General features: G+C 38.6%; 1 protein-coding gene across 1 annotated transcript; it reads right to left on the reverse strand.

Annotated features, from left to right (window-relative positions):
* Positions 1-13,284: 13,284 nt before the first annotated feature.
* Positions 13,285-16,052, reverse strand: LOC115738325 (protein NRT1/ PTR FAMILY 2.7-like). The gene is made up of 4 exons (XM_030670932.2): positions 15,825-16,052; positions 15,526-15,743; positions 14,438-14,976; positions 13,285-14,231 (listed from the first exon to the last, which is right to left on the reverse strand). The coding sequence occupies exons 1-4, from the start codon at positions 16,009-16,011 to the stop codon at positions 13,373-13,375; spliced, it is 1,803 nt and encodes a 600-aa protein (XP_030526792.2). The 5' UTR covers positions 16,012-16,052; the 3' UTR covers positions 13,285-13,372.
* Between the last annotated feature and the right edge of the window lie 8,108 nt (positions 16,053-24,160).

Below are 24,160 nucleotides of genomic sequence, written 5' to 3' on the forward strand. Positions count from 1 at the left end.
AACTGAATTCAAAGAACTTCAAGAAATTAGGTTCTCAATTGTGGATTACTAATCAATGTCTTGACGATACCATCATGCATTCTAATACTAAATGTCACCAATACTCTCAACATCATGTTCAACATTGTTACCGTATTGCACTTTACAACTACTTGTACATTGATTAGTAGCAAACTAGCTACTGTTTAGTGTAGCATGGAAATATGAGCCACAGTCCATAAACCATCCGTCAAATGATGACTCCTAAGTGACAAACAAAACATGATTGTCACCATTCGAGGCCCAATCAACTGTTGTAGCAATATCACCACTAAACTCAACTCTAATTCCCTTGCTCTTCTTGCTCTTGAGTTTAAGGCAATCATTTTGAGATGTCCCTCTTGCCACAATTTCAACAATCAATGGTGCCAACCTTACATTAACTATGTCTCTTCATGTCCTATTAACATGAATACTAGTTCTTCGTCTTACATTCCTACTAAATCTATAGACACATACTCGATTCTCTCCTATGGATGTCTTTCACTCAGAAAAAAACCGTGAACCTCATTAAATGTTAAGCTTCTTGACCAGATGTATTACTAACGGTAGTAAGAGTAGTATTCCAATTATTAGGCAATGACGGTAATAAAATCAAAGCACGTATCTCATCATCGAAGTTAATCTCAACCAAACTCTATTGTAAAAGGACCGCGTTGAATTCATTGGTATACTCAACATCCGATTAGATTTGACCAACTTTAAATGAAATAGGCATCACATTAAGTAGACCTTGTTGATTGCATAAGGCTTCTCGTACATATTTGACATGATATTCATCAATACCGTAGTGGTTTTATATTTCACAATGTTTAATGCAACATTATGAGGCAACCTTAGTCGAATAACACTCAACGTTTGCCTATCTAGCAAATTCCAATCTACTTGCTTCATTGACCCTCCCTTCTCCCCAAGCACAGGTAAGTGCATATTCCCGTGGTAAAAATAATGCTCAATCTACATTTTCTAAGAAACCAAAACCTTTCCATCAAATTCATCGATTTGTACTTTTCGCTCTTTTGTCGCCTTCTATTCCCTTGAAACATAATAATAAACATAATAAGGAAATTAACCAACAAGTAACGGCTAATTAATGTATAATTTAGTGTGACAAAATAAGTATAATTTAGTTCACTTAAGCAATTCAATTTGGCTAATTAGTTTCTTGCTTTCTATTATAAGGAAACTAAACACTTGAACATAACCATAAAAATTTCAAACTTATAACAAAAAGTAAAATCAGAACTCCATTTGAAAATATTATCTGTCAATGGAAAACATAGTTTTTTTTTTTTTTTGTGGTTTTGATTGGAACACCTTGGGATCAATCCTCAATCTTAAACATAATATCGATACACTAGTTTGGAGAATAAGCGTAAAACCTTTGCAAGAAAATGGACAATGTGTGGTCTAGGGATGTTGTAGCCAAGGTGCTCAAGAAAACTCCCGAGGAAAAGAAGAGTGCGTGCAAAGTACGTTGTTGGGCAAGTTACATGCTAGACCAAATGTGAATATTCAGGCTCTCTTCTCTACAATGAAGAAGGCATGGAAGATTAGCAATGTGGTGTGTGACCATATGGAGCATGAGAAAGGATTATTTACCTTTACTTTTAGCACAGAGAGGGATAAGTACGGGATCCTGGAGGCTAGTTCGTAGTCTTTTCTCGGAAACTTACTTATTCTTCAACATTTAAAACCGTAGGTGCCAGTGTATAAGCTTGAGTTTACCCACTATGCTTTTTGAATGCAAGTGCAGGGCTTACCTTTGGCTATGGTCTATAAGAATATACTATGAGAGTTAGCATTAAAAGTGGGAAGTGTTACGGAAGTGAAGGTGGACGCGAAAGGGGGTTGTTAGTGCAAGGTGGGAAGAGTACGTGTGCTGGTTGATGTTGCAGCCCATTTGAAACCAAGATTAGTGCTATACATTGGTGAAGATCAAATGTGGATTAACTTCAAATACGAACGACTCCCTCATTTTTGTTACTTGCATGGACGGATTGGTCACTTCACCACTAATTGGGAAGAGGTGCCTTATAAGGAAGCAAAGTCGAGGAAAAACATCCAACTGAAATCGGGCTATTGGTTGAAGGTAGAAGCCCGAGAGGTTAGTCCCTTTTGGAAGATGTTCAATAGGAAACAAGCCTTTTAATTGGAAGAGGAGGAATTAGTGCTCGAGACATAAGATCGGACGAATTCCATGATTGATTTAGGTTTGAATGGTTGTGAATAGTAGCATATTCCTATGTAAATTCAACAAGCATAATCTTTGAAGAGGAAGGGCAAAGAAGTTTTGGAGGTTGGGATAATTATTAGTGGAAAAAGGCAATAGAACAATCAGCTCCTACTTATGGATGCATCATGGGCTGACGGTGATTCATTAAAGAAATCAAAGAAGAAACCAGCTACGGAAAAAAATAAAAGCATTATAGCCCCTGTGACTCTCAAGGAGGTATGGTTACTTTAATTGATGTAACGCTACTTTTGGAGACACCGATTATGGTCAAAGATAGTTAAAAGAACTGGGCTTTGATGGTTAGCCCTAGAAAGCCATCGGTTGACAAGTGAAGCTATTAAATTGGAATTGTTTGGGATTGGACACACCCTTGACATTCCAGGCATTGAGAGCCCCGATGGCTTAGGAAAGGCCCAATATCTTTTTTCTTATTGAGACCAAAAATAAAGAAGCATTAATGAATCTACTATTTAGCGTATGCAGTTTCAGCATGCTTATATGGAGGATCCAATTGGCATAGGGGTGGACTAGCGGTTATGTGGATTGACTATACCAAAGTGAAAGTTATAGCATTGAGAAGGGACTACATTGATCTCATTTATACTCCTAAAGATAGTAGCAAGGCTATGTGAGTCATGTTTATTTATGCCTTGACTTATATGCAAGAAAGGCGGAACTTATAGGGAATTCTCGGAAGCATTTATTGATCGAACACCTATCCTTGTTAGTGCATGGGGGATCTCAATTAGATACAACATAATTGTGAGAAAGTGGGGAGGAACACTATTGAAAACTCTAGGCTAGTTTCTTTTCGTGATTTCCTATACGAGTGTTTGTTGATGGATATTGAAAGCAAGGGTTGCGCCTTTACTTGGGCTAATAATAGAGACTGGGATGCTTTAGTCAAGAAAAGACAGAATAAAGCTTAATGCGATTTAAAATGGCGGGTAATGTTTTCGAATGCTGAAGCCTTTACCTTACGAGTAGTTGGATCCAACCATAGCCCAATCATCTTGATGTTGGAATCGAAAGGGGTGAAAAGGAGGGGAGCTTTTAAACTAGAAACATATTGGCTTGAGGATGAGGAGTATAACGAACAGTCTATTCAATTTGGCACGATCCTCGATTCAAAGACAAATGTTTGCATCTTCTACTCAAGGAAGTCACTTATGCACTACAGAAATGGAATAGAAAGAGATTTTCGATATGTGGGCACCCGGATAAAGAGTCTCAAGGGCCAACTCACTAGGATTACCAACGGGAGGTTGGAAGAGTCAAACCATGAAGAGGCGTGGATTATTAGAGGGCAAATAGAAGGGTTACGGAGGCAAGAAGAGTTGTCTTGGGGAATGAGATCAAGAATTCAATGGTTGAAATGGGGCGACTAAAATATGAAATATTTTCATGAATCAACTGTGCAAAGAAGACACCGAAATAAATTTCAATGCTGAAAATTGATGATTAGGAGTGGTGCTGAGATCGGAATGTGTTAAAGCAACATACGACCAAGTTCTTCCAATCACTCTATACTACGGAAAGGTCATGGAATTTCTTCCCTATCTTAGAGCAATGCCCAAGCTTAGTGGATGAGAATGTGAATGATGCCTTGGTGAGTCCACTTATTTTGGAATAGGTGCAAGTTGCGGCATTTCAACTTGGGGCTACTAAAAAAATTTGGGGCTACTAAAGCACTAGGACCCAATGGACTTAATGGACAGTTCTTTCAGTATCATTGGGAGGAAATCAAAGGGGACATTTTTGAGGAAGTCAAGTGCTTCTTTGAGATAGGTACCCTCCACCTAATTTCAATAAAGAACATATTACTATCATCCCCAAGGTACTGAATCCAAAGCACTTGTCACAATTTCTTCCCATCGGTTTGTGCAACTTTTCATATAAGATCATCTTCAATGTTTCGACAAATCGCCTTAAACCTTAGCTTCCTGAATTAATTTGAGCGGAACAAAGTGCATTTGTGAGTGGAAGACAAATCCAGGATAACATTATGATTGTCCAAGAGGAGATCAATCAATTGTGGGCTAGGAAAAGGAAGGAAAAATTTTAGGCCATCTTGAAACCGAATATGCAAAAGGTGTACAATCGGGTGAAATGAGACTTTTTGGAAGCTTGGATGAGGAAAATAGGATTATGTGATAAATGGGCTTAAGTATACTACAAGTGTCAAAATTTGGGTACGTCGCTCATTTTAGCGCCAAAACTTTCAAAATGATCACTTAAATACCAACTTTTTCGAAATACGATCACGTCGGTACCAAAACTTTCAAAATGATCGCTTAAATATCAATTTTTTTTAAAACGATCACTTAAGTGCTAATTTTTTTGAAAAATACTCATTTCAGTGCCAACTTCGGCGACCTACATCAGCTCAAATATTAATAAAAAATAGGACACATCGGATTTTGGGCGACCCACGCCTGCTCAAATCGGAGTTCGCATTGAAGTGGTTGTTTTTTAAAAAAATTGACACTTAAAGTGATCGTTTTAAAAAAAAAATTTGGCACTTAAGTTATTATTTTAAAAGTTTTGGCACTTGTAATGTACTTAAGCTGTGATAAATGGGTCTCCTTTATTATGGCATGCATAAAATCAATGATCTTTAGTGTGAAATTTATTTAATTTAATGGTGAACAACTGGAGATCTTCAAGCGCTCAAGAGATATTAGACAAGGTGATCCTCTATCTCCATATCTATTTATCATCCTTTCTAATGTGCTGTCTCACCTTCTAAATAAAGCATTAACAGAGGGCAATATCGCGGGAATTAAGTTAAACAAGTTTTGTCCTACTTTATCTCACCTATTGTTTGCGGATGATGCGATATTTTTCCTAGATGGAAAAATTAAGGAGTGCTAGAATCTTGTTCTGTGTTAAACCAATACTGCTTTGCTTCGGGACAAGTTTTTAATTTAAACCAATCAAGTGTATTTTCTAGTCAAGAGATGCCTAGAATCTTTGAAAAGAAACATGGCCGAAGAACTCGGGGTACTTGTGATAGAAAAAACTAGGAAGTATTTAGGTATTCCTTTTGACTGGAGACAAACTAAGAAGGATATGTTATCTTGGATCTTGGCTAGAGTGAACAGCAAGCTAGAGGGATGGAAAAAAAAATCATGTTTAAAGCGGGGAAGGAAACATTGGTTAAAAAAGTCATACAAGCATTGCCTTAGCATGCAATGTTTATATTTAAAATACCCCTCTCGGTGTGTAGAGTGATTAAAAGAAGAATGTCAACTTTCTATTGAAAACAAAATAGTACAAACTTGGGCCTTCATTGGAAGAGATGGGAGATCCTTAAAACCAGAAAAGATGAAGGTGGCATGGGATTCCAGGACCTTATCTCGGGAAACAAGCATGGAGATTTGGCGAGGTGAAGTGGCCATGGACAAAGGGGAGCCATGGAAGGGATTGACGTTGGTGGATCGGGAGCGGATAATACTGTGTAGTCTCATAGTAATGCTTTGAACTTTTGTAAAAAAAAACCGATTAAAAGGATATGTGTGTGTGTGCGCACACGCGTGCGTGCGTGCATGCGTGTGCGTGTGCGTGTTTAAACTCACTATTTTGTTGAATATGTTGCTTGAGACTCGTGTGTCTAATACAAGTTAGTAAACTTTGAGTAAGGTCATACCCTTTAGCCATCATACCTGCCTTCCTTTCTCATGTACTTGCTTGTTATGTATGACCGCCTAATTATTTTTAGTTCATTAAGTTTCCGCATGCACCCTTTGTGTCTGTTATCTATAATATCATATTAAAACAAAGCTCGATAGTAGAGTGACGCCTTGGGACATCGTGGCTCCTTACAACACTAGCCATCCATCAACCGCAAACACCACTACTACTCCACACCATGGTCACCGTCGATGTCATCATCGTAAGGCACGAAGGGCAACGGACCCGTCAGACGACCCGATGTATCTCTCATAAACAAAGACACGAAATGAACGGGAATCAACACTTTTGGCAATCCCATGTCTACCCATAACATTGAAACGACAATATGAAACTGCTTCGCTGGAAACTTAGGGTCATGGTAATCTTCCCATGAGTAAACAAAATCAACTAAAGCACCATTATGAAGGGTGGGGATGGCGGGAAGAATCGACATATCTAACTAGTCTGAAAAATAATTTAATCACAATAGCGAGCTAATAGCTTATCAGTAAAACAATTAACTCAAATGCTAACTACTAATTCATCACTCAATCAAGCGGGAATTGACATCAAAGACATGCAAGTATGAGAACCAACCATGACTCCACACATAAAGCAGTTCAACTTCACATGCAAATGAACACACAAGAGACTCAATGCATACTTTTCAATTTTCACTATATTACTAGTTTTCCATGGGACGTGAGTCATGATTTTTTAGGGACATGTGCCTCAATTTTATCTCCGAGGGATACAAGTCTTGATTTTGAGGGATAAACACCTCAGCTTTTCATCCATGGGATACCGGTCTTGGGAATTCTCCCTTACTCTAGGGCTTTCGAGGGACACAGACCTCGGGCATTATATTCCAACGGACACACGTGAACTTTTCAATTTCCCTTCGGCTCCCTCGGGGTATCATTAGGATACAAGCGGATATCAACATCCTCGTTGGGATACGGACTGATGGGATCCTCGGTTTATTACATTTTCTCAATCACGGATGTAGACGAGATACCAATCATTCGACTTTCAACCCCACAAGCATCAGCCAAAATCATTCAACCATATGCACCGGACCTCACGCTTTGTTTAAACCCGACACCACTCGTGCTTTGATTCTTAGATGCAACGCAGCCCGATACTTCAATAGTACCATTTTACAACTTCAAAACTCCATCAATTTCAACAGACATGACTCAAGCACACCACACCTTCCACGGGACCACAAGGCTGAAAACCCACAATAAGACCGCACATAAATCACGCAGTTTCAACGACAATCGACATGATCCCTCCATACAAGTGACTTACCCAAGACCCATAGAATCTAGTTTAAGCAATGGATCCATTAAGAAATCAAGTTTCCCCCACATACAAGTGATCAACAATTCTAAATACCCATTTTCGAAACATCATGTCGCACCCGATCGGGTGACAAATCACGATCAAGTAAAAGAGTTAAGGGCTTCGCTTGCTTTAGAGTCAACGTTTAAGGAAAATAGAAGTTGAATCGCGTCAAAACGAGCTTAGGTCTTCATCCTTGTCATGCGGCACCGAGAACAAAATAGGGGGGAACGAGCGGCGTTGAGATGAGATGAGCTAGAGTTGGGTTGAGTGAGTGAGTTTGAGGAGTGGTGCCCACTGCCATCGCCGTCGAGGAGCTCAAACGAGTGGAGGAAGCGGCGTCGGGTGAAACTAACAAGGGATAGGGGAGGATGTCTCTCATGGGAGGGAGGGGAGAATGAAAGAAGAGAGAGAAGGGGGTTTATATAGGGGTGAGGGGCGATCAAGACCATGGTGTTCCGTTCACATTCCAATTTCGGGACTAGCTTAATCGGATCCAAAAACATCATATTGTCGTCGAACATTCAAACCATCATACTCAACTTTGGAGTACATTCCATTTAGCTCCTTATAATCTCACTTTCACCGCATAAACATTATTATATAATCCGTCTTATTCACTAAACAAACCGATGAAAATTCAGGCTATCATACTATAGTAGCCTTCTAACTAATAAAATGATTTACACTCTTCCTTTCATCCTATAGGGGATTGTAAAAAGGGCACTTATGTTTGTTTCACAAACAGGCTTCAACAATCCTCATTCTGTTTGAAAATAAAATCACAAAAATAAAATTGCTAGAAAAATGCTGCCAATATTTTTATGAGATTAATATACCTCCATAAAGGTCTCTTTCGAGTTAAACATTTATTTAGTATGAGTATCTCAAAACTCTATCAAAGTTACAAGTAGTCATAGCTTTAAACTTGTTACTTTAAATAATAGAATTGGATATATCGCACATATACTAACCTTTTGTTTCAGTGAGAAATTCATAATTACTCAGCACTATTATGGCCTTGTGCTTGTTCCTGTTTCATGAGCTCTCTAGTAAGTAAATTCAACTTTCGTAAGAAGTGGCACCACTTCTAAGCCCATATAGTGAATTATTACCACGTGTTTCTATTACTAATAAACACGTTACTTAATCGTATTATACTTCATTAAAATTATAACTTAGCCTTTAAAGCGTAACAAACAATACCGACTTCTCATGTCCGGGCTAATGTTAGTATCAAATAATCACTTTTAGTAACTTGTTTTTACCCATTAAACCTTATAACTAGTGACGTGTTAGTATTAGGTAAAGTTACCATTACTAGTGATTTTAAGCAAAGGGTTTGAGCCATATTTCTTTTGAGGCCACATTTACCACATCTCTTGGCCTTTGTAAATGGATTGACAAAATTCTTGCTTGACCTCACGTAAATAATTGTTATGGCATCATCCTGAATGATTTGTTTCGTGTATTCATATCCTAGACAGATATGTATAGACTTACCATTATAAATGCAACTATAAGCCTTTCCCGAAGTAACATGACTTTCATGGTGAATAGAAATAGGATGGATATGACTAGGCCATAATATGACGCCCAACAATAAATTTCTTATCCATTCAACCTCTTTTCCACTTGCTGCTAAAGCAGTAAATTCGGATTCTATTATTGAGTGAGTTATGCATGTTTATTTCTTATTCGCCGCCCAAGATACAACACATCCACCTAACGTGAAGATCCATCCAGAAGTGGAATATTTATCTCACACACTATAAATTCAATTAGTATCAATGTACCTTTCTAATACAGCCAGATAATCATTATAGGACAATCCCAAATTTTTATTTTTCTTAAGATAACCAAAATTTATGGTGACAACGTTCCAATGTTCTATACTTCGATTACTAGTGTATCTACTCAACTTACATATGAAAAAAACAATATCATGTCTAATACAATGCACCGCATACATTAAAGACTATATAACACTCGTATATGCAAGTTGTGCTACTACTCTACCAGTATTATAATTTAATTGATACCGGTATCAAACAGAGAACTCATTTCTTTGAAACTAAGATATTTAAATTTATTTAACGTCTTTTCTACGTAGTCACTTTGGCTCAAAGAATAACCCTTACTATGTTTTTTAACTTTAATATTTAAAATAGTATCTACTTCACCCAAATCTTTCATTTTAAAATTTGAAATTAGATACTTCTTAATTTCAATAACTCATGTGATATGATTTCCAAAGATAAGCACATCATCAACATATAAGCAGACTAAAACTCTATCGTCTTTAGTGAATTTAGAATAAATACACTTATCAACATTATTATGCTTGAAACCATTAGACAATATAACTGAATCAAATTTTCCATGCCACTACTTCAATGCTTGCTTAAGCCCATAAAGAAATTTAACTAATTTACATAATTTCATCTCATTTTCAGGAAGAACAAAAATTTTAGTTATTCCATATAAATTTTCTCATTTAAATCTTCATTTAAAAAATAAATTTTGATATCCATTGGATGAACGCAAAGGTCATAAATAGATGTTAAAGAAAAAAGAATTCGAGTAGATTTGATACGTGCTTCAGAAGCGTACATATCAAAATAATCTATTCATTCTTTTTGTCTATAACACTTGGTTACTAATCCAGCCTTAAAAACTTGGATAAAACCATCAAAATTGTATTTTCTCCCGAAAACACATTTGCACCCATTTGTTTTATATCTTTTTGGTAAGTATGCTAATACCAAGTATTATTGGACAAAATTAGTCCATTTCATCATCTATACCTTCTTTTTTGAAAGAAGCGTATCTAGAAGCCCATCACTAAAATTTTTAGGATTCTCTTATTTACCACTTTATTATCTATGTCTCTTTCAACAAGAAGAACATGAGTAATAAAGTCTAGACCTAAATCTTTCGCTTTTCTTGCTCTAGTGCTGCACTTAGGTTCAATCATGTTTTCAGAATCATTTGTTATTTTCTCATGAAATTCTACATGTGTTTCAATGAGTTTTGAGTTATTCGTATCTTATAATTGAGCATTATTCTCAATAATTTCAGAATCCGTAGAATATTTATTCTCAAAAAATTCAACATCTCTTGATTCTACAATGACATTTGGATTTAAATAAAAAAAGCCTACAAGCTTTACTATTTTCAACATATCCAATAAAAGCACTTTTAATAGTTCTAGGACCAAGTTTCCTCCACTTAAGGTCAGGTACTCTGTAGTATCCCAAGCACCCTCACACTTGAAGATATGACAAGGTCGGTTTTTTATCTTTCCACAATTCATAAGGATTGATGTTTTTCGTGGATGGTATTCTATTATGAATGAAACATGCAGTAAGCAATGACTCTTCCCAAGATTAATTGGTAGCTTCGAATTCGAGAGCATACTGTTAACCATTTCTCTTAAAGATCGATTTTTCCTTTCAGCTAAACCATGTTACTGTGGAGTATATGGTGCTGAAACTTGATGAATATTATCATATTCTTCTCAAAAGGCTGAAAAGTCATTTAGGAAACATTCTCATCCTCTATTTGAATGAAGGACTTTAATTTTCCTTTCCAATTGATTTTTTACAACAGCCTTATATTTTTTAAACGTGATAAATGCTTCATCTTTTGATCTTAGGAGATACATATATAAATACCTATTGCAGCCATCCACAAATGTAATGAAAAACCTTTTACTACCATGGGTTAACATGCCATTGAATTGGCACATGCCACTATGTACCACTCCATTGAATTTCAATTTCTCTTAACACTTGGAAATGATTTTTTTGTTAATTTGGACTTAGCACAGATTTCACATTTATCAAGCTCACAATTAAAGTTTATAATGTCTAACTTTTTCATTTTTTGCAAATAGTAAAAATTTAAATGCACTAATTATGCCATAAATGAAGAGAATCAACAATGTAAATAGAAGACACGATATTATTGTTAATACTCAGTTAATACATGCTATCATTGGTGTAATCCTTTCCCACAAATAGTCCATTTTTCGATAGGATAACCTTGTCGGACTCAAACAAAATCCAAAACCCCTTTTTACAAACTAAATAAACTTTGTCCTCATCAATATAGTTGACAAAAAGTTAAATTTGATCATTTTGGGTATTATTTGTTAAATTTGATCATTTTAGATGTTACACTAGATAATAAATAGGGTTAATACCACAGAAAATTTCAAACTGGTACACTTGTGATAAATTTACCCCAAACTACTTTTTTAACCGTAAAAAACTCTAAACTGATATACTTGTGATAAATTTATCCCAAACTGGTACACCTATGACAAATTTACCATCCGTTAGTTTTTGATAAATTTAACTGTCAAATTGCTGAGTTTGATGACACGTGGCGGTTGACGGGTATACTATTTTGGGGTTTTTTCCCTTTGTTTGTCACAAGTTTATCAATTTGAGACTTTTCGTGATATTAACTCAATTTAATGTAAGATAAATTTGTTACAAGTGTACAAATTTGGGTTATTTCGTGGTCAAAAGAATTAATTTATGTAAATTTGTCACAGATATACCGGTTTATGATTTTTGGTGATAAAAAAAATAGTTTGGGGTAAATTTGTCATAGGTGTACTAGTTTGGAGTTTTTCGTGATCAAAAAAATAGTTGAGAGTAAATTTGTCACGGATGTATCAGTTTAGGATTTTTTATAATAATAACCCTAATAAATAAAACCCAAATGCGATGTTTCTATAATGAGCTAATGTATTTATAATGAGTTATAATTTCTTCAAATTTCGGTTTTTTTTTTTTGCCATTCAAGAAATAGGATTACTTGACTGCACAAAAAGGCCATTCAATTTCGTTTAGTTCTAAATTAAGTTAAATCAAAGAATCGTTGACTAAGGTAATGCACAAAACCATAACTCTTTATGAATTCTTTAAAATTTATTGGAACTGTTACATTGAAGGAAAAGGTGTAGCCCAACAAACTAAAACTCATGGAATTTATCATTATCATTACCTTTGAAAAACTTGGAAGTTAAACTAAGAGAATTTACAAATTAATCATTTCAATTATTGCTTTAAACTTCCAATAAAATGTAAATGTGTTATGTCCACATGAAGTTGAGATTTATATATTCTTCAATGTTATTGCAAGCCTGATCGGAGTACGCCGATTACCCCCCGAACTGTACAAGATAGTTACCACTTATCATACGGCTTTCTAACTTCACTTCTTTTTTTGGTTGTTCCGCTCTGTCGATCGATGATAGTATAAGAGATATTTAACCCCACGAAAATTTTTACATAATGATTCTTGCATCCTACCCATAGTTAGCATCTATCTCCTCAGGTCATACTTTAGTATCACATCGTAAATCCCACTTTCCTTTATTTGAGATTTCCAAAAGGTGAGATTTTGCATCAAAATTGGGTGGGCCCCAAACCAAACATAAGAGTGACTCATTATTTGAGCAGCCAGGTATGAAGGACTTCTTAGAGTGGTTTTAGTAATGTTAATGTAACATGATCATGTGTTCTGTTAAATTTCCTCGCAATTGAAAGTAAGAAATTCATTCATCAATTTGCACTGCTCAAATAAACTACATTATACTTTAAATTAGCAATAATTTGCCCGGCAATAAGACATATCATCCATTGCATTTTTCTAAGTTTTAAATTAAATAAATTTCCCTATTGGAAGAGTTTTTCTATATTTGAGCCATACAATACTTCTCGTTATGCACTTTTTTACATTTAGACTGACTACATATAGAGGTTTGGAATCGGCAAACAAACAATGTCTTTGCGAATGAATTTGAAAGATCCATATTTTGATCAAACTCTCTATAAGAGAGAAATTTTTTTGACATGACAAATCAATAAGCGAATGCATATTAGTCGGAACGGGGGCCACGTGACAAAATTGTACCAAGCGTCTTGCCACGTGGCAATTACAGTAACAAAGTCAAATGCCGGCACAGCGAGCATTCAAATTAACAACATTTTTGTCGAAGTAGACAAGAAATGTACATAGACTAATCCCAGCATTGCATGGACAAACGCATTTGGGACCTCACTCTTTTTCACCAGCGTCATTCGTCATTGGAAGATTCGAACTAGAATTCCCATCTTTTCCCTCGTACAACTTCGCGCATACGACATAATACCCAAAATTCGCCAGCCCAACCCCAGCCAGCAGCCAATACAAATAATCCAACCTCCCATCGTTCAGGTTCTCCGGCAACCAACCGGTGCTCCTACGTACCAGATCGACCAATGCGGTGCTCAAATAATAAGCTATCCCGATCATCGCCGAGACCATCGCGGTCGCGCTGTTGCTTAAGTTTGGCGGGAATTCTCGGAAGTACAGCAACACTTGTCCTGGAAAATGGAAAGCTTCTCCAATTCCGACCAGGATCAGCTGAGGGAATAGCCACAGTGCAGACATCGGGACTGTATGATTGTTGACATGTTGGAGGTGGTGGAGATGGGCTGTCCTGAGCCTGCGTGACTCGATTAGTGCCGAGACAATCATGCCGAGCACACTCAGGAGATGACCAACGCCAATCCTGTGGAATACCGTTTGAGGCGAACCGGTCAGCTTCTTCCACAGCGGGAATGGGGATCGGAAGCGGTCGATCAAAGCGAGAGAGACCGAGGTGGATATCATGACCATGACAATGAATGAACCGGCCGGGATCATGAAATGGGGTCCTAAATGGCGGTCCATGGTAAGGGCTTGGAGGACCGTCATGCTGTTTTGGACAGCGATAGGGGTGCTCAAGAAGACGACGCTTGACCACAGTGGTAACACTTTGATCACAGATTTTAGGTCCTCCACTTGCCGCACCGTGCACAGCCTCCAAGGCTTGGCGATCGAGTTGTCGGACTTGGTGTCCCCATCAGTCTTCACGGCGGCGCGATTCAAGAACCTGCGAAAGGGAGAAGGAATCGACACCCATCACTTTTGGTTGTGGATTTCACCGATCAATATTCATTTTGTGAATGTTGATCCTATCTATTTCGGAAGATAAAACATTCATCAATCAATGGCACCGGAATTTTCGCGTCATTTAGAGGAAGAAGTCTTTGCAAAATGGAGAAATAGTATCAATTCCACACTCTTGCTTGTGCGTACCTGAAGTTCTTTCTAGGGGGTACGTCCACCTCCTTACTCTGTCCATCTCGGCCGTAATAGAACTCATCTCTATTCAGCGTGAGCTGAAGCTTCCATTTCCGAGAACTAGCAACGAGGACACGAGCTAAGCTCAGTAATGGACTCCCCTGAGGCGTCTCGTGGCGATAATACCGATTTCCGCGGCGAAAAACCGCGAGCCCAGTGAAGCTTGCAGCGACGCATAACCAGAATCCAAAGGCCCAACTCACACTGTCCTCGACATACACGATCAGCGTGCTGCTTAGGACATAACTGGCGTATAGTGCAAAGAAGAACCAATTGAAGAAAGTCGATTGATCCTTTTGGCTTTCGAACTGGTTCGCCCCCAACGTTGCCGTGGTGAACCTCAGTCCGGACGCCCCGAGTGTTGCTAGAACTATCCCTGTGTAGAGCACGCCTAGTTGAAGGTTGGACGGGGCTCTGCACGAGTTCGATTTGTTTCCGCACGGCTTGGGTCTCAACGAATCAAGCGTCGCCGTTAAGGATAAAAGAACTATACCCTGCAAGAGGCAAGTTGGCCACAGATAATGCCATTGATCACGGATCAGCCGTGAGCAAACCCGCTTTGAAAATGCATTAGAGACAAGATTCTCAGGAAGACTTGTCTGCACGAGAGCCCTAGAGCTGCGTGCCCTTCAGCAATCTCAATGTTCCAACATTGAAAAAGAATATAGATTGCTTGGGAGTTACAGTCTGTTACTGACAATTCTTTTATTGTTCTGTTCTTTTTTAACGTTCTTGATGATCAGTTCACTGTCGAAACCATGTGAGGATACAGAGCATATGCCTAAAATGATTACTGAGCAGAAATCCATTTACGGTCAAAGAAAATATACACGAAGGATATAAATTTCCTAATTTCAAAAGGAAGAACGTTTTCCTAGAAAATAATTTTTGAGAAAATACTTTCCTTTACCACGAAATTTTCTCCGAATCAAACACATCCTATGTTACTTGCAATTAGCCCACCATTATCGAAAACCTCTGATTCAGCAAATTGAAAGAGAAACCGTGAAGGGCAAGATCGTGAGGTTGAGATGCTATCCTACCGTGGAGGCTATGAAGGCGGAAATGGAGGCGACCAAGAAGCATCCAAGAATGGAGTCGGCTATGATCGCGCCGAGGACCGGGAGGAGACAGAAGCAGCCATTGATCACGTTGTTAATCTGTGCCGCGTCGATTCGGTTCACATTGAACTCCTCGATCAAGTACACGATCAAGTTCGTCATCCATCCAGCTCCACCCACGCTCAACAAGGCCACCGCGCCTGGTTCATCATCAGCAGCCACGTTTCAGACGTTTGTCGTCGGAACAAAAACTAGTCTTACTCAGAGAGAGAGAGAGAGACCTGTGATGAATGGGAATGTAATCCAACCAGCTCGTTTGCTCTCAGCATCGCAGAGTTTTAGTTCGGCCTCTCGGTCGTTGCCTGTCATGCATTTGGCTCTGCTTGAGCCCGAGCTTTCCATCTTCAACTCTCGACTGAACTTGTCGGGGTAATAGATAGGAGAGAGCCTATGTGTTTTACTTAGCATAGTGGGGGATGCCCGTACTGGTGTCAACAGATCTTTTCGTTGCCAAAAGGACAGCTCACAACGTGAGAAAATCTGTCGATGCCAAGAGACAAGTTGACACCCAACCAATCAGTTCTCCTCCAACTAAGACAAAAACAAAAAAGAAAAGAAAAATAAAAGGGTAGTCTGTTTCTCTTTTTTTGTTTTTGGTCAAAGGGTACTCTTGTTGGATCGTCACATTTAAACTGGCATGACCAATCAACCGACAGCACGAGAAAATGGCACGGTGAGCCCCTTCGGATGGTTCAAGACAGGTCTAAACTCCGTCTCGTCATCGTCCCTATGTTGCCCGAGCCCTCAAACCAAGCAAAAAACAAAGAAAGTGACACTTTGAAGAACCGATCCGGGGACTTCCAATTAATTGGAGGACTTGCAGGATTTTAGGGTCTAGGTATAACGACACAGATAATTCTCAAAATTTGTTCCTACGTTCAATGCGGATCCTAGACTCTAGCCAAATATATAAAGATATTCCTGAACTTGTGATACATGTTCAATTTAATTTCTGGACTATATGAACATGTTCAATATTGTCCTTACATTAATTGAAAGTCAGCAGCAATATTGAATATTTTCATACTGTTTAGGACTTAAATTGAACATTTACTAAATGTTTGAAGATCACATTGAACAAATTTAAAATTTAAGGATCACATCAAATATTGCACCAAAGTTTAGAATTATTCATGTCATTTAACATGCAAATAAAAACAGGAGGACGCCCCCCGATAATTGCCTAAGTGCCCCCACCCCCCTCTCATTGGGTTCTATCACAGTGGACTATATAATGCACCTTTTCAAAGCGGATAGTTCGTACGGTCAATTGTTTAGTTTACCATCAAATTAATCTTTTATTTAACTTCTATAAGTCGCACCTAAAAATATGGTAAGATACGAGAGATTAGTTTTCAAAAGTTATTATTTGTCTCCATTTTCAAAGCAGGAAATAGGCGATGCACGCACGAGCCATTCAAAAGTATTAAGTAGAGAGTACACGATATTGGTTTTTGAATCTTCAATTTCTTTATAATCCTTCAATTAACTGAATTATTATTTTCAGATCAATGTTAATAGTAGAAAGATAATTTATTGGTAAGATACAGCTTTAGTTTCTCTAAATTTAATTAATACACCTTTGACATGAAATAACATGGGCTAATTCGAGGTTAGGATCGTTCATGACTACTTTGTCCTAAGAGGGTCTTTGACTATGTAACTTCACGCGGTCAAATTAGAGAGAAGGTACTTATGGGAGTGGAACATAATCTGGATATGACCGGATATTATACGGCCACCTCCGATGCCGCCGTCTAGTTGTCTCCACCCCCGGTGCCGCCATCCGGTTGCCGCCGCCATCCTCCACAACCTCCTCCTCATGGCTGACTCCTACCGCCTCCATCATTAGTGCCAAACACAACACCATATGCGCCGTGATCGACATCGTTAAGAGCCTCGAGTCGCCTCGCAAGTTCATCAAAGACGCTTCGAAGGCGCTCTTCAAGGCCTCTCTTTATGCTCATAGATCCATCATGATTAATTCAATCCTAAACTTTCTGATTTTGTCAATGTAATCCTAAATCTTTGCACAAATTTCAATTCTAAATCATTTTGTCAATTACCGCCAGATATCGCTAACGTGGCGGTCCACATAGGACGTCATTTTGTGACATGTCATGTAGCGGCCAACGATGACCGAACGTGTCATGTAACGGCCTTTCCGAAAACACTCTTGCAGAGATGGAAGCCTAGGTTATGGTTGGATCAACGGATCTTTGGGGAAAATTACCAAAAAAGCCTTAAACCTATTGCAATTGTGCCAATTTATTCATAAACCTTTTTTTTTTTTGCCAATTCAGTCCTAAACCTTCTGTAATTGTGCCAATTCAGTCCATCCGACCAAATTTGACCGGCCGGTGCTAACGTGGATGCCGTCCGGTGCCGGCCTTCCGACGATATAATGTTTTAATAATATTTTTGAAATATTTTATTTTTTCATTTTTTCTTCTTTTCTTTTTCTTTCTTTTTTTCCCCCAATTGTTCTTCTTCCCCAAAGACTATTATGCTTCCTCCTGGTCAAGATGACAATGACCATGAACGAATTCGCTCAAACTGTTTCATCTCGTGACAGAGAAGTTGATCCAGAGGCAACGGGCCTCCGGTGAATGTCGCCTTAGCAACTACTGGCAAGGGTGAGCCTCGTCGTGGCTGCGTAAGGCCGTGTCTCGCCAGCTCGGATCCGGCGAGGCTCAACCTCGTGTCTCGCCCGGACCAGCCTGGATCAATCTCGCCGTCACCGGGGGAAGCCAGGCGAGACCACGCCAGGCCAACCCCGGCGAGACATGAGGTCGAGCCTCGCTAGATTTGGGCTGGCGAGGGTGCCGGTATCAAATGCTCGAGGATGAAGGAGCCACCGCGAGGGAGAGATGGGAGGACGACAACGACAAAGGCGAAGGAGGAGAGGGGTGTTTCAGCCCGCCTCGCTCGACAACGGCTAGGTCGAGCCTCGCCGGATCCGGGCTGGCGAGGCGAGGCGAGGCTCGGGACTTGTCCGATTTGCCGATACCATATGCCTAAGGATGAAGGAGCCACTGCGAGGGAGAGATGGGAAGACGATCGTCATCTTCAACCTCCGGGAGCAAGAAGAACAGTCTATGGGGAAGAAGAACAATAGAGGGGAAAAAAGAAAAGAAAAAAGTAACGTAGAAAAAATAAAAAATAAAATATTCGAAAATATTTTTAAAATATTACATTGCTGGAAGGCCGCCGCTGGACGGCGTCCACATCGGGGCCGGCCAGAGGGACTGAATTGACACAATTGCAAAAGGTTGAAGATAGAATTGGCCCAAAAAAAAAAGTTTAGGACTAAATTGGCACAATTGCAATAAGTTTAGGACTTTTTTGATCATTTTTTCCCGATCTTTGGCTAAGGTAATGCACAAAACGAAAACTCTTTATCGATTGTTTTAAATTTATTGGAATTGTTAAATTGAGGAAAAAAATGCAGCCCAACAAACTAAAACTCATGGAATTTAAAACAATTGATAAAGAGTTTTAGTTAAGTGAACGTTTTGAACGTTTTAAAACGTTCACTTAACTTTATCAATTGTTTTAAATTTATTGGAATTGTTAAATTGAGGAAAAAATGCAGCCCAACAAACTAAAACTCATGGAATTTAAAACAATTGCCAAAATCGTTCAGTGAACGCCATACAAAAGTTGTGGCACTTCTATCATTATGAACACCTCTAGAAAACTTTGAAGTCAAACTAGGGGAATTTGGCCCTAGCTTTTCTCTCTCCTCTTTCTTTTTTCTTTGCACACTTTCTTCTTCAAACTCTATGGAGGGGAGGGTTTGAGCTAGATCTCTCCCTTTCCTCGCCATTTTCTTAAGATGTTTTGATTCTCTATTTTCTTTTTCTTGCTTTTCTCCCATTTGGAAACTTTTCTTTTACGATTTAATGTAAATCTGGAAGTTTTTTTTTTCTCTTTTCTAGGGAGATCTCTATCCCAATCTAGTTAGATTTGGGGTTTTCTACGTGTATATTTTTGGGGTTTTGCTTTTCTTGGGTTTCATTGGTAAACAAATCCAATTTTGAAGAAGATCAAATGGGCTCCATGAAGGTTTTGCTCTTAAAAGTGTCAAATATGTGCTCGTTCAAGCTTTTACTCTGCTCGGTGGTAGTGTTAGGGATGCCAAACCTAGGCGCGCACCATCGAAAGGCAAAGTCGTAGTAACAGCTAGAGATCTCGGTGTGTACTCATTACTAAAGACGGATTTGGTGATCGGCCGCCGATTTGGATGTGAAAAAGTCATAGATTTGCTCTTTAAACGTGTGACTCATAAACTTGTTCTGACAATTTCCCCTCTTATCTGGAATTTGTCTGGGAGTTATTTTGGTTTGCAGTTGATTTGCGATGTATCTCTCTTGTATCCCGAGGGAGTGAATGAAATTTAATGAAATGTTGTTTTGACCAAAAAAATAGGGGAATTTACAAACTAAATCATTTCAGTTATTTTCTTTAAACTCCACTGAAAATGTAAATGTGTTATGTTTAGATGAAGTTGAGATTCTGAATTTTGTGATTTTATTGCAAGTTTGAAAAATGGTAATGTTAGAGTAATAGGATCATATTGTTGTAAAAGTAAACGGCGATCTTTGGAATCAACTCAGAAACATGACATCCACTTGAAATATGAGAGAAGAGATAAGAGAGAAGTCGGGAGCAAATGTTAACTCTTTTTCATTGCCTCAACAAGTTTACAAAAGCTTCTATTTATAGGCTAGAGGGTACATTACATTGAGAGAGGAAAAACCGCTTATGGAATGTGAAAGGTGAAACATCAATTCATATCAATGTACATCAATGTATATCAATGTATTTGTAACATACATTGGAAGAGGAAATGGTGAATGAAGCATCCACCTATGATTAATATGTTTATAACACTCCCCCTTGGATGTTCACCTTTTATTATACACTGTTTAAACCGCCACATTAAAAACCTTGCCAAGAAAAACCCAGTGGGACAAAAAACTCGGCAAAGGGAAAAAGAGTACAGTGTGTATAATACTCCCCCTCATTGTAATAGTCATTGCACGTAGGCTGCCTCATTAAAAACCTTTGGCAAGTAAAAACTCTATGGGAAAAAAAAGACTTACAAAGGGAAAAAGAGTACAGCCATAAACCTTCCGGGTTCCATCCTTCGAGGATGGTTAATTCGCTCCCCCTGATTGAAGTAGTCGCCTAAGTCGACGCATCCCTATTCCATATACAAGTTTTTCAAATGTGGAAGTAGGTAGGGATTTAGTGAACAAATCTGCAAGATTGTCACTAGAGCGAATTTGATGAATATCTATTTCACCTTTTTCTTGAAGCTCATGTGGATAAAATAACTTAGGTCAAATATGTTTAGTTCTATCATTTTTGACAAATCCATCACGCACTTGTGTAATGCAAGCCGCATTATCCTCAAAAAGTATAGTGAGGGCATCATGAACTGAGGATAAGCCACATGAATCTTGAATGTGGTGTATCAAAGTTCTTAACCAAATGCATTCTTTGGCAGTTTCAAATAATACAATAATCTCATAATGATTTGAGGAAGTAGCAACTACACTTTGTTTTATTGACTTCCATGAAACTGTCGTACCTCCACATAAAAACACATAACCGATCTGTGACTTGGCATTATGAGGATCGGACATATATCCAGCATCCGAATATCCCACCAATGTTAAATCTTTGTTTTTTTGGTAAAGTAAACCAATATCAACAGTTCCTTGGAGGTAACGTAGGATATGTTTAACGCCATTCCAATGTCTTCGGGTTGGATTGGCACTGTGTCTAGCTAGAACATTTATTGCAAATGCAATATCAGGTCCGGTGCAATTTACAAGATATAACAGTGCTCCTATGGCGCTAAGGTAAGGAACTTCAGGTCCCAACCTATCCTCGTTTTTCTCTTTAGGCCTGAATGGGTCTTTGTCCACTTTAAGTGAACGTACCAACATTGGTGTGCTGAGAGGATGAGATTTATCCATGTAAAATGTCTCTAATATCCTTTTTGTGTAATTAGACTGGTGCAATAAAACTCCTTTCGGGAGGTGCTCGATCTGCAGGCTAAGACAATACTTGGTTTGACCCAAGTCTTTCATTTCAAATTCTTTCTTTAGGCAAGAACGAGCTTCTTCGAGCTCTTTTGGGGTTCCAATTATATTCAGGTCATCCACATATATGGATATGATGGCAAAGCCATTTGATGACCTTTTTATGAACACACAAGGATATATTACATTATTTACATATCCCCGCTTCAGGAGGTAATCACTTAACCGATTGTACCACATACGACCTAATTGTTTAAGACCATATAATGATCTTTGCAATTTGATATCAGACATGTTGCGATTTTCATTCTTTCCCATCCGGGGAATTGAAAATCTTTCGAGAACTTTCATATATATATATATCGGTGTCAAGTGACCCATATAAATATGCAGTCACAACATCCATTAAGTGCATATCTAGATTCATACTTACTGCCATGCTGATCAAATAACGGAACATAATATTATCCATTACAGGAGAATAAGTGACATCAAAGTCTATACCGGGTCTTTGCAAAAACCCTTGGGCAACTAGTCTCGCTTTATATATTACCACCACATTCTTTTCATTGTATTTTCTTACAAACACCCATTTATATCCAATAGGGATAATATTTTTGGGTGTTCGGATAACGAGTCCAAAAACACAACGTTTATTAAGCGAGTCTAGTTCTGCCTTAATTGCCTCCTTCCATGTATTCTAATCTGAATGCTTCTGGCATTCAAGAATGGATTTTGGTTCTGGATCCAGATTATCTTTTGATACGATCGGCGCTACCGAGGAGGCAAATGAGTCGTCGACGACAGTTGTAATTCTATCATATCTCACTCCCGTGTTCATATAATTTACTGCAACCTCTATATTAACATCAACCAAATCCTCATCGTTTCCCAAATCAATAGGATTTTGGCCGTTCCGTATTCACGGAATTGTTATTTGGGGCAGCTGCACTAATTTCACCGGGATTGCTTTCCTCAGCAGGAGGCGCATTGGGTGACTGAATGTTTTTTCTTTTTCGCGGATTTATGTCTTTAGCCCTTGTGGGTCGTCCACGCTTCCAGAGTTAACTAGGCTCATCGGACATTTTTGGTCCCAAAGGAATCTCCACTCTAGGTGGTGCGTTTTCTGCAGAAATATGGGACTTAGTCACCCCTTTGTGTTCAGTAAATGCATCCGGCAGTTTACTTGCTAAATGTTGCAAGTCAATAATCTTCTGAACTTCAAGTTTAGTCATGCTTGTACGTGGATCAAGGTAATTCAATTGATCTTCCTTCTAGAAAATTTCACGGCATTCTTTAAGCTTCAGGCTTTCTCCCCCTAATGCCGGAAAATGTGCCTCATCAAATATGCAATCAGCGAACCGGGGAGTAAACAAGTCGCCCGTCCGGGGCTCCAAGTATTTTATAATAGATGAAGATTCATATCCCACATAAATACCAAGTCGACGTTGAGGCCCCATTTTGGAACGCTGTGGAGGTGGTATAGGAACATATATAGCACAACCAAATATTCGCAGATGGGAAACATCGGGTTCACATCCACGTACAAGTTGAATCGGGGAGTATTCATGATATGCAGTGGGTCGAATTCTAATCAATGATGCAGCGTGCAATATCGCATGTCCCCATAAACTAAAGGGTAATTTAGCCCTCAACAGCAATGGTCTAGCAATCATTCTCGGGCGTTTGATTAAAAATTATGCTAAGCCGTTCTGTGTATGAGTATGTGGCACAGGATGCTCCACGTCTATCCCAATAGCCATATAATAGTCATCAAAGTCTTTAGACGTAAATTCACCAGCATTATCTAACCGGATCTTCTAGATCGGGTAATCAGGGAATTGTGCACGTAATTTAATTAGCTGAGTGAGTAATTTTGCGAAAGCCATATTACATGTTGACAACAGGTCAACGTATGTCCATCGCGTTGAAGCATCAATCGGGACTATGAAGTACCCGAAAGGTCCATATGCGGGGTGGATAGGCCCACAGATATCTCCTTGAATTCTATGCAAAAATATAGGAGATTCCACTCTTACTTTAGTATGAGACGGCCGTATAATTATTTTACCCTCGGCGCACGAATCACATACATAATCAGTAGGTGAAGGGAGCCCACGATTTGTTAATGCATGTCCAACTGAATGTGTTAATATTCGGCGCATCATATTCGACCATGGGTGACCTAAACGGTCATGCCATAATTGAAAACCTTGTGGGTTTGTGAACTTCAAGTTCATCGCAATATGTTTATTACTCACATTTATATAAGTATAATATAACCCAGAGGAGAATGATGGTAACTTTTCCATAATTTGTTTTCTGTATCCACTCATCCGAGTTAGATACAAGTATTCTTTACCACTTTCGGTCTCGGTTTCAATGTGAAACCCATTGGAACGAATATCTTTAAAGCTGAGTAGGTTCCTTTTAGACCATGGGCAAAATAAAGCATCATTAATAAAAATTTCTGTGCCCATTGGTAATATTACACGAGCTCT

Source organism: Rhodamnia argentea, chromosome 8 (assembly GCF_020921035.1).
Source record: "Rhodamnia argentea isolate NSW1041297 chromosome 8, ASM2092103v1, whole genome shotgun sequence".
Classification (NCBI taxonomy): domain Eukaryota; kingdom Viridiplantae; phylum Streptophyta; class Magnoliopsida; order Myrtales; family Myrtaceae; genus Rhodamnia; species Rhodamnia argentea.